At 42.5% G+C, this 12,609-nt stretch overlaps 1 protein-coding gene across 4 annotated transcripts in view; it reads right to left on the reverse strand.

The window, feature by feature from the left end:
- The window catches only part of CPEB3 (cytoplasmic polyadenylation element binding protein 3), a 154,207-nt gene that overhangs the window by 51,348 nt on the left and 90,250 nt on the right, over positions 1-12,609 (reverse strand). For all 4 annotated transcript variants that reach the window (XM_056529390.1, XM_056529389.1, XM_056529387.1 and 1 more), the window contains one exon: positions 10,688-10,744. In XM_056529390.1, the coding sequence (XP_056385365.1) occupies positions 10,688-10,744 (57 nt within the window). The remainder of the gene's footprint in view (positions 1-10,687; positions 10,745-12,609) is intronic.

Below are 12,609 nucleotides of genomic sequence, written 5' to 3' on the forward strand. Positions count from 1 at the left end.
ATAATGTATGGGGTGGACTCCCTTATGTGATGTACTATATGTGTATAATGTACGGGGTGGACTCCCTTATGTGATGTACTATATGTGTATAATGTACGGGGTGGACTCCCTTATGTGATGTACTATATGTGTATAATGTACGGGGTGGACTCCCTTATGTGATGTACTATATGTGTATAATGTATGGGGTGGACTCCCTTATGTGATGTTCTATATGTGTATAATGTATGGGGTGGACTCCCTTATGTGATGTTCTATATGTGTATAATGTATGGGGTGGACTCCCTTATGTGATGTACTATATGTGTATAATGTATGGGGTGGACTTCCTTATGTGATGTACTATATGTGTATAATGTACGGGGTGGACTCCCTTATGTGATGTACTATATATGTGTATAATGTACGGGGTGGACTCCCTTATGTGATGTACTATATATGTGTATAATGTACGGGGTGGACTCCCTTACATGATGTACTATATATGTGTATAATGTACGGGGTGGACTCCCTTACATGATGTACTATATGTGTATAATGTACGGGGTGGACTCCCTTATGTGATGTACTATATGTGTATAATGTACGGGGTGGACTCCCTTATGTGATGTACTATATATGTGTATAATGTACGGGGTGGACTCCCTTATGTGATGTACTATATGTGTATAATGTACGGGGTGGACTCCCTTATGTGATGTACTATATGTGTATAATGTATGGGGTGGACTCCCTTATGTGATGTTCTATATGTGTATAATGTATGGGGTGGACTCCCTTATGTGATGTTCTATATGTGTATAATGTATGGGGTGGACTCCCTTATGTGATGTACTATATGTGTATAATGTATGGGGTGGACTTCCTTATGTGATGTACTATATGTGTATAATGTACGGGGTGGACTCCCTTATGTGATGTACTATATATGTGTATAATGTACGGGGTGGACTCCCTTATGTGATGTACTATATATGTGTATAATGTACGGGGTGGACTCCCTTACATGATGTACTATATATGTGTATAATGTACGGGGTGGACTCCCTTACATGATGTACTATATGTGTATAATGTACGGGGTGGACTCCCTTATGTGATGTACTATATGTGTATAATGTACGGGGTGGACTCCCTTATGTGATGTACTATATATGTGTATAATGTACGGGGTGGACTCCCTTATGTGATGTACTATATGTGTATAATGTACGGGGTGGACTCCCTTATGTGATGTACTATATGTGTATAATGTACGGGGTGGACTCCCTTATGTGATGTACTATATGTGTATAATGTACGGGGTGGACTCCCTTATGTGATGTACTATGTGTATAATGTATGGGGTGGACTCCCTTATGTGATGTACTATATGTGTATAATGTACGGGGTGGACTTCCTTTTGTGATGTACTATATGTGTATAATGTACGGGGTGGACTCCCTTATGTGATGTACTATATGTGTATAATGTACAGGGTGGACTCCCTTATGTGATGTACTATATATGTATAATGTACGGGGTGGACTCCCTTATGTGATGTACTATATGTGTATAATGTACGGGGTGGACTCCCTTATGTGATGTACTATATGTGTATAATGTACGGGGTGGACTCCCTTATGTGATGTACTATATGTGTATAATGTACGGGGTGGACTCCCTTATGGGATGTACTATATGTGTATAATGTACGGGGTGGACTCCCTTATGGGATGTACTATATGTGTATAATGTACGGGGTGGACTCCCTTATGTGATGTACTATATGTGTATAATGTACGGGGTGGACTCCCTTATGTGATGTACTATATGTGTATAATGTACGGGGTGGACTCCCTTATGTGATGTACTATATGTGTATAATGTACGGGGTGGACTCCCTTATGTGATGTACTATATGTGTATAATGTACGGGGTGGACTTCCTTTTGTGATGTACTATATGTGTATAATGTACGGGGTGGACTCCCTTATGTGATGTACTATATGTGTATAATGTACAGGGTGGACTCCCTTATGTGATGTACTATATGTGTATAATGTATGGGGTGGACTCCCTTATGTGATGTACTATATGTGTATAATGTACGGGGTGGACTCCCTTATGGGATGTACTATGTGTGTATAATGTACAGGGTGGACTCCCTTATGGGATGTACTATATGTGTATAATGTACGGGGTGGACTCCCTTATGTGATGTACTATATGTGTATAATGTATGGGGTGGACTCCCTTATGTGATGTACTATATGTGTATAATGTACGGGGTGGACTCCCTTATGTGATGTACTATGTGTATAATGTATGGGGTGGACTCCCTTATGTGATGTACTATATGTGTATAATGTACGGGGTGGACTCCCTTATGTGATGTACTATATGTGTATAATGTACGGGGTGGACTCCCTTATGTGATGTACTATATGTGTATAATGTATGGGGTGGACTCCCTTATGTGATGTACTATATGTGTATAATGTACGGGGTGGACTCCCTTATGTGATGTACTATATGTGTATAATGTACGGGGTGGACTTCCTTTTGTGATGTACTATGTGTGTATAATGTACGGGGTGGACTTCCTTTTGTGATGTACTATGTGTGTATAATGTACGGGGTGGACTTCCTTTTGTGATGTACTATGTGTGTATAATGTACGGGGTGGACTCCCTTATGTGATGTACTATGTGTGTATAATGTACGGGGTGGACTCCCTTATGTGATGTACTATATGTGTATAATGTACGGGGTGGACTCCCTTATGTGATGTACTATATGTGTATAATGTACGGGGTGGACTTCCTTTTGTGATGTACTATGTGTGTATAATGTACGGGGTGGACTTCCTTTTGTGATGTACTATGTGTGTATAATGTACGGGGTGGACTCCCTTATGTGATGTACTTACTATATGTGTATAATGTATGAGGTGGACTCACTTATGGGGGATACCGTTTATATTATGTGCGGGGTGGAATTATGTGATGTACGGGGTGGACTCACTTATGGGAGATACTGTACATGGTCTGTCCTATAACTGTACAATCATTTTTCTACCATGCTTTAGGACCGCATACAAAATGATGGCTTCTTTTTATTCAATCCTTATTCACTGAAGCTTATAAAGAAGCCCTTTAAGCACTGACAAAAACCCTTAAAAGCCTCTTACTACATGCAGCATTTAAACTGTGCACCTACATCTCCACATTTAGAACAAAAGTCAAGGAAAGATTGTAAAGAAATCGTCTTGAGCAGGTTTATAAAAAGACGGCTTGTCAAAGCCAAGTTATATAAAGATAAAATGAGAACAAAATGGAGCTGTCCTATAGGCTTGAAGTTAAGGGGGGAAAAGCAGAGCTACGGCTTATCACAATAAAGCAGCAGACAACGAAAATTGTGAAAATGCAGAACGCTGAATTATTATGATAACACTTCAAAGGCCTGAAGAATACGCTTACAACCAGAAAAGAAGAAAATGCTTCTCTGCCCAAAGACGCTCTGTGACAACACATTAAAAGACAGGAAGAAATAAAAATATCACTCAGACAATCATTATTTTTCAGCTAAACCAGAGAAAAACTGCAATTATATGCAAAAAATCCCATTTTGTTTTAGACATCTTAGGGTATGTGCATATGGCCTATATTTCCCGAAACAGGGAAGAAATTCAAAGGGAAGCCTCAGATTTTTGCCATGTACCGTATATACTCGAGTATAAGCCGAGTTTTTCAGCACGATTTTTCGTGCTGAAAACACCCCCTCTGCTTATACTCAAGTGAACTCTCCGCCCTCAGTGGTCTTCAACCTGCGGACCTCCAGATGTTTCAAAACTACAACTCCCAGCAAGCACGGGCAGCCATCGGCTGCCCGGGCTTGCTGGGAGTTGTAGTTTTGAAACATCTGGAGGTCCGCAGGTTGAAGACCACTGTATCAGACATTGACAAGCGGTGATGATGAAGGTGAGGGGGGGGGCTGATGACAAGGGGATGATGAAGGGGGGGATGTGGGATGATGACAAGGGGATGATGAAGGGGGGGTGTGGGATGACGACAAGGGGATAATGACAGGCAGTGATGATGAAGGGGGGGGGGATGATGACAGGGTGATGATGATGAGGGTGTTAATGACGGGGGTCTGGATGATGACAGGGGGATGATGTATTTCCCACCCTAGGCTTATACTCGAGTCAATAACTTTTCCTGGGATTTTGGGGTGAAATTAGGGGCCTCGGCCTATACTCGAGTATATACGGTATATAAATCTTGTTATCGAGGCCACGGAAACAGATTAGTCCAATTCAAAAGGAATACCTTGTATTCTGCATATACAGTGAACCCTCAACTTACAATGGCCTCAACACACCATAGTTTCAACATACAATGGTCCAGAAAAGACAATTGTAAATTGAAACCAGACTCAACATACAATGCTGCAGACAGTCCAGATCTGTGAAACCTGTCAATGGCCGGAAGAACTGACCAATCAGAATGGGCATTTTACTGGTAAAACCCCTGTATTACTGAAGCGCATGCACTGACTGATGTCTGGTAGCGCCTCCTACAGTACAGGGAGGTATTACATGTTCTGTACACTTTACCTGTACCAGGGTTACCTGCTCCTCTGGACACCAGGTAAGGGCGACTCCATGTTACTTTTTTTAGGACACTGCGTGTCCACTACATGTCCTCCTGTCCTCGACATAGACCAGTGTTTCTCAAGCAGGGTGCCCCAAGCTGTTGTAAAACTACAACTCCCAGCATGCCCGGACGATATTCCGGTATAAGCTAACGGCTATTTATCCCAACCGCCCCCACCCATCGGCAACACCGCTGCAGATCATTCTCTCCCCTGCCTGTCCTGGGGTCCTGAGTTCTATCACCAAAAAATCATGAATATCGGCCAATATAATAGTTTGACTTGTAGGACCACTGTACATTGCACTTTTCCAAATCCCATTATATTTCAATTGTTTGGGAAAAACAATAAAAATAAAGGTCTAGCAGTGCAAGAGTTTTGTCTGCAAATATTTTGGCGTACCGAATTACAGTGTGAACTAGGCCTTATGATTGAAAAGAAAAATACACAGTGAAAAATCTTTGAAAGCATGACTGTGAGGGCTCCTGAACAAAAGTATGGATGGGATGTTGTAGGACATCCCTATATGTGACAATTAAAGGAATGTTACAACACCATATTTTTTATGCTACTACAGCATGTTAATTAAAGGAAACCTGTCCAGTTTTATGTTGCAGCATAAAACTGGTCCAGGCAGCGCAATCCTTACCCAGTATGATTTACTCTGAAAAGACTGGGTTTTTAAGAGAAATCACAGTTTAAAAATGCCATCTGTACCCAGGTAAGTAGTTACAGGGGGTGGTCAAGGTGGCTTCTTTCCATCCTGCAAGCACTGACGTGTCTCCCCCATTTGTGTAGAGCGGTCGACAGGATCCGCCCCAATGACTAGTTACTCAGGTCCCGTTGGCAGCAGGCACATCAAATATGGCATGGACCTTTAGAAGGCTACTTCTACTGATATCCCTGGAGCCAGGTACCCAAAATCTCTACACATTTATGGTTACAATGATTAGAAAAATCAGGGACCACCTGCAGGAGTTGGAGGAAGCCAGGTTCTGGAGCGCTCACGAAATCAAGTTTGCTAAGCACTTGTTTGGGGACTTTTCTTCTTTCCCGTCATTTCAGGCAATGTGTGACCGCTTTAGTCTCCCTTGGAGTGCTCAGTTTAGGTACTTCCAGTTTAGACACGCGGTGGTGGCGCAATTTGGCTTGCTTTATGTGACCCCGGTCTTTTCTGAAGTGGAGTTGCTGTTGGGAACCACCGACCTTACTAAACCTTTGACCCAAGCTTATGCACTGCAGCAATCGTGGGCCCTGGTCCATTTGAGCTGGCCTTTGATAAGTGGGCAGGGGATCTGCCCGGTTTAACGGGGGAGCAATGGAAGGAAGTTGTTAAGTCCTACTATCCTACGGTGGTCAGTGCGAGAGATTTACTTATTCAGGTTAGACTTATCCTTCGGCTATATTATACTCCGGTCAGACTATCTTGTATGGGTGTCTCCTTCAGATGTATGTTTTCGATGTCAGGCGGATGTGGGCACTCTGCTGCATGCTATGTGGAGCTTTCCCTGTGTGGAACCCTTCTGGAGGGAGGTGCTACAGTTCCTGTCGGATCACTTGGAATTCCCCTATGTGTTTTCCCCTGTTGGGGGTTATTGAAAAAAGGCCAAGGCGCGAGAACATCCCATCGCTCCATACCCCCGCATCCTTACCACCTGCCTCCCTACACCGCTGAATTCCCGTTAAGTTCTGAAGAAGGAATAAAGAAGCCACTGCCGCAAGATCTGAGTGAGTGTTCCGTCTTTTTCTTTTATTACTTTGACTTATTTAAATGTCTTTATGAGAAACACATTTACCAATCAGGAAATTAATAACATTTACTTTGACAATGTTGTTTATTAAGAAATTCATTGTTAATCTTTTCCTTATTTTGGTTTTTGGGCAAATTTTTAGTGGTGACTATGAAAGTTCTAGTAGTAGGCTAATAAACAGGTCCAACTGGCACCTGGAATATTAGACCTTTTCCTAAAGACTACAACATTTTGTCCAGCTGTCATTTTACATACATAAAAACAAAAGAACATTTTTAGATGCTCTGTCACGCACCAGAAATCCCAGAACTCTTAAAGTATGTGATAAGGAATAAGTGTTTACTGTTCTCTTTCAGAGTGGCCCTACAAAGCCCCTCCTACTAAAAACCCCATACACATGCACTCTTGGTTTGGATGAGCACGAATTAATTCTCAAGGGGAAAAAAGGGAATAAGACACATGAAAAAGGGGTTTCTCCCTAACAATTTAAAAGATAAGGGACCAGATTTATCAAACTGTGTGAGAAAAAAAAATGGAGAGATTTTTTCACAGCAACCAATCACAGCGCAGCTAACAAGCGCTGGTAAAGTGAAAGCTGAGCTGTGATTGGTTGCTGGGGGAAAATCACTCAATTTCTTTCTCTCACACAGTTTGATAAATCTGGGCCAATGTGTTTAAATACAACATTCCTGATGCTTCCTAGACTAGGTTCTAGGGCTGGGCGGTTCATACCAAATACCAAAATTTTTGTGCTGCACAACATTAATTTTTACCCATACCACAATACTGGTTTGGATCCTCCCCATCGGGAATTAATGAATTATCAGCCGCAGCACGCTTTCCCCACATCGGGGAACTACTCACTTGTCACCCGCGAGCGCTGTTCTGCCCCCCTCCCCCCCAATTATTAGCCCAGCGCTGCGCTGTCCCCATCGGGGTACTACTCACGCTGCCCTCCTCGTCTTCCTGTTTGTTGCGGCCGCCGGCGCTGATACTCTACACCAGTGGTCTTCAACCTCCAAATGTTGCAAAACTACAACTCCCAGCATGCCCGGACAGCAGTTGGCTGTCCGGGCATGCAAGGAGTTGTAGTTTTGCAACATCTGGAGGTCCGCAGGTTGAAGACCACTGCTCTATACTGTATCCCTATGCCCGGGCTGCAAAAGGTAAACAAAATAAACTTTAACTCCCCTTCATCGTCGGTTCGGACCCGCTTCCTGGAGACGGGAACGTCGGACAGCAGTCAGCCTATCACCGGCTTCTTACATGACAGTGGGCTCAGCCTATCACCGGCCGAGGCAGAACATCGCTGCGGCCGGTGATAGGCTGACGGCTGTCCCCAGCGCGAGGCCGACATCGGAACATGCGTTAGTTTGAATTTGTTTACCTTTTGCAGCCCTGGCATAGGGATACAGTATAGCGTGTCAGCGCCGGCGGCCGCAACAAACAGGAGGACGAGGAGGGCAGCGCTTGCGGGTGACGCGAGTAGTACCCCGATGGGGACAGCACAGCGCTGGGATAATAATTTTGGAGGGACAGGGGGGGGTGGGGGAGGGGGAATACCGTTATATACCGTGGAATAGGGCAGGGCGGTATGAGCAAAAACGGGTATCACGTTTTTTTTTTAAGTGATGGCGGTTTCACGGTATCCACCCCGCCCCATGTGACCTGGGCCCCGCTTCTCTCCCAACACCCCCCCCCCCCTCACAATTAATTATCAGCTGCGCTGTCCCCACATGTCACCCACGTGCGCTCCTCTTCTCATCCTCCTATGAGTTGCGGGCCGCCAGCGCTACAAATAACGTTTCCCGGGCTGCAAAAATAAACAAAATAAACTTTAACTAACCTGCCTACATTCCCCTGTTGCTCTGCTACCGTCTTCACTGTCCTGCGCTGTGGTCCTCTTGCAGTTACCTTGGGATGGGAAAGTCACAGAGCCAGCCTATCATCGGCCGGGGCAGGATATCGCTGTGGCCGGTGATAGGCTAAAAGCTCTGTGACGTTCCCATCCTCAGGACCGCAGCGGAGGGACCATGAGGAGGGACCACGTCGGAAGGAAAGTTAAAGTTTTCTTTGTTTATTTTTGCAGCGTTATTTGTAGTACAGATTCCTAGCACTGGCGGCCCGCAAAACTTATGAGGATGAGCAGAGGAGCGCATGTGGGTGACATGATGTGGGAACAGATTATGTGCGCTGATAATTCGGGGGGGGGGGTGGCGGTTAAGCAGAATAGTGCTCGCGGGTGAAATATGATTAGTTCCCCGATGTGGGGACAGCGCGCTGCGGCAGATAATTCACTAATTCGAGGGGGGGGGGGGCCCAACCGATATTGCGGTATGGGCAAAATTCATATCTTGAGGGGAAAAATAAAATCGGTATGAACTGGTATACCGCCAGCCCTACCGTGGAACCGCCATAAGTTACAAAAATACTGCGATACACATGTTTGCCCATACCACCCAGCCCTACTAGGTTCACATCACGATTTAACCATCCGATTATCAGTAAAATCGGACGAAATCGGATTGCAAAAAATCGTATCCAAAAATCGTACAGATGAAAATTCCATCAGATTTTCAATAAAAATCTGATCCTGTTTTTAAAATTAATATGTATGCCAATGGCAATAAAGTTAATTGTATGTGTTTTGAAGTCTACTGCGCATGCGTACTAAAAAAAACGGGTGCGATTAATCTGATAAAATCGCACAGTCACACGATTCCATGAGATTTACATAGACACCATAAAAATCGGACAACGATTTAGAATCTGGACAAAAAATCTTGGTCAATCACGATTTTACCTCCGATCTTGAATCGTGCAAAATCGGATGCAGATCAAAACTGATGCATTTGTTGTCTATCACTAATTAATGGAAGTCAATGGATATAGATTTGTACGATTTCAAAGTCAAAAATTGTGAGAAGAAGTAGGATGGTAAAATCGTGATGTGAATGCACCCTTATGCATATGGGGGGGGGGGGGGGGTGTAGACTCTCCCCACAACAGGGAAAGATAGCTGGCCAGTCCCACCCAACCATGGGGTACGGCCAACTTTATGTAATACCAGAATTTATTTTAATTTTAATTCTTGTGTACATCAATAGTAAAGTACAGCCATCATGACATCACCCCAAATTCTGAAACCAGTCTTCAGCTACTTATGTCCAAACCTCATTCAACTCTATGAAATCTGGTAACAAGTTGGTCAGGAATATATCAAGTTGTTGGATTTTGCAACTCTGGTGTGACCCCTGGCCACCGCAGCATCAATTACACCTCATAAAAGGCTAAAGGAAATATTGTGACACAAGTCACTATGTAAGACTCAAGCATAATTTCAGATGGTACTAAGAACTCAAAAGCAAATAAGAAATCCCCATACACAAACACATAAGAGTGAATAAAGTGGAGAACTAGTACCAAACCATCTGCCAACTCTGGATTACACATGTGAAATACTCATTCGACTTAAAGGGGTTATCCAGGAAAAAAACTTTTTTTTATTTATCAACTGGCTCCAGAAAGTTAAACAGATTTGTAAATTACTTCTATTAAAAAAATCTTAATCCTTTCAGTACTTATGACCTTCTGAAGTTAAGGTTGTTCTTTTCTGTCTCTCTGATGACACGTGTCTCGGGAAACGCCCAGTTCAGAAGAGGTTTGCTATGGGGATTTGATTCTAAACTGGCGTTTCCCGAGACACGCGTCATCTTAGAGAGCTCTTAGACAGAAAAGAACAACCTTAACTTCAGAAGCTCATAAGTACTGAAAGGATTAAGATTTTTTTAATAGAATTTACAAATCTGTTTAACTTTCTGGAGCCAGTTGATATATATAAAAAAGTTTTTTCCTGGAATACCCCTTTAACCCTTACCCTATGAAAATGTTCACACTTTTGACAAACAAAGCCTAAACTCTAATAAAAGAAAAAAAATCATTATAGCCCAATACAAATATATTTTCCAAAAGAGCACCTCTTGTAAATAAAAAATGCCAGTTTACCATCACGTGCGCCTTCATGTCATTTTGTATTGACCAACTTGACTTTTATCATTCCCCACCAATCAAATACCTCCCTATATTTGACTTTTTTTTTTATATTTTTGTGTTCTATGTTTACGATCCATGCAATACAAATTGGAAGAAACAGTTTACAATTAATGATGCCGAGTTATAAGCAGGTTATATAATTAGTAATCCTGTATACAAACGTTACCAAACTTACCCTCTGACATTATATTTAAACTATGCTACAAGCCTACAGTATAACAGAAAAAGGAAAATCCAGAACTTACTGTTAAGTGCCATAATGTTATCTGTTGCTGGGTGATGGAAATTAATCCCCATCCGAGCTGTAAAAGATTATAAAAAAATATATATACATACATTAGTACTGAACATGTAAAAACATGCTACGGTAAATCCACAGTCTGGTGATATATATATATATTTAGTTAAAGAGATTTAATCAAAAATTGACAGCTCGTACCGTAGTGAAACCTAATAATGAACCAAGTCCTGTTTATGTATTTCAATTGCCTTATGTAGCACCAACATATTCCATGGTGTTGTACAAAGATAGTAATCATTCATGTCAATCCTTTATCCCAATAGGTCTTACAGTCTAATTCCTCATTTCAGACACACATACACTAGGGCCAGTCAATGGAAAAAACCACTGGCCCACCATGTTGCACCACCGAGCATCTGATTAGCATAACCTTCAGAGGTCCTGGTATTATGGTCCTCAAACTGGAAGTGGGGTTTACATTAAGGCAGTGTTTCTATTTCTATTGAAAAATATTAATCATTCCTGTACTTAGCTGCTGTATGCTCCACAGGGATGAGTTGTTCTTTTCTGTCTGAACACAGTGCTCTCTGCTGACACCTCTGTCCATGTCAGGAATTGTTTAGAGTAGGAGCAAATCCCTATAGCAAACCTTTCCTGCTCCAAACAGTTCCTGACATGGACAGAGGTGTCAGCAGAGAGCACTGTGGACAGACTGAAAAGAACTACACAACTTCCTCTGAAGCATACAGCAGCTGATAAGTCCTGAAAGGTTTAAAGGACAGCTGTAGGATAGGGAATAAGTGTTTGATCGTGGGGGGGTCCGACCGCTGGGAACCCCCGCGATCTCCCAAACAGGCCCCGGTATTGCCGCTCTGTGAGAGCGGCTACACTCGTATCGTCGACCACCCTCAAAATACAGCTCTATGTGAGAGGCGGGGAGACACGAACGCTACCTCCCCGCCTCTCCCATAGAACTACATGGAAGAGGCGTGTCGGCCGCGGTGTCATGCTATGGCCGGCACAACTCCTGCACGGGAGCGTTTGTGGCTAGGGATTAAGTTGTTATAGCTGCATATTTCCTTTAAGATTAAAAAGTAATCTACAAATGTATATAAATATGTAAATGTATATATATAAAAAAAAATCCCCAGTTAAGGTGTGTTTGCACAGAATGGAACAAACCCTGTAGTATTTTGTAGGTAAATTCAGAGTCAAATTTGCACCAAATTATGTAGATTACATAAATCGGAAATAAAAATTCAAGAATTTTTCAAGTTTGTGAACTAGATTTTTCACATACAAAAATGAAAAATTTTTTTGCACAAAAATGAGCGGCTTTCCACTTCCTAAGCTGCCCACTTCTGAAATAAATGGGTGTTGAACATCGGGAGAGGGTGTAGCCTCTTGCAGCCCAGTGGTTTTTGACACAATTTACAGTGTTGAAAATTCTGCCTGAAATCTACTCCAGCTCACAAAATCAGCCTAGATATCCAAGTCTGGTACACACAGAGGTAGGTGCACCAAAGAGGAACCTTACTACATTGCTCTGTCACTTGAGATCAGTGTAGAAACAGGCGCACCCTCACCCCCACAAATCTAACACTACATAGTAGGCAGGTATGGTAAATCTGCCTAGTTACACATGCCTGACAAGTCTGGTCTCTCCTCTTCTGAAAGGTCTAAGCTGAGGAACATAACTAAGAACATAACACAGCAGTCTGCACTGTGTGTGACAAAATAAGACTGCAGAAGAGAAACAAAGCATTTTAATAAAGACCTATAAAGAAAAGGGTTTTTTTTTGTTTTTTTTGCACCATAATAAGTATGATGCACAAATTGTAAAAATGCATTTGCATAACCTTTAGTACAGTTAATAGATGTTAAAATTACACAACAGAAATAAAATAGTTTTACAAGACATTATTA

This window comes from Hyla sarda, chromosome 7 (assembly GCF_029499605.1).
Source record: "Hyla sarda isolate aHylSar1 chromosome 7, aHylSar1.hap1, whole genome shotgun sequence".
NCBI classification, from domain to species: Eukaryota; Metazoa; Chordata; class Amphibia; order Anura; family Hylidae; genus Hyla; species Hyla sarda.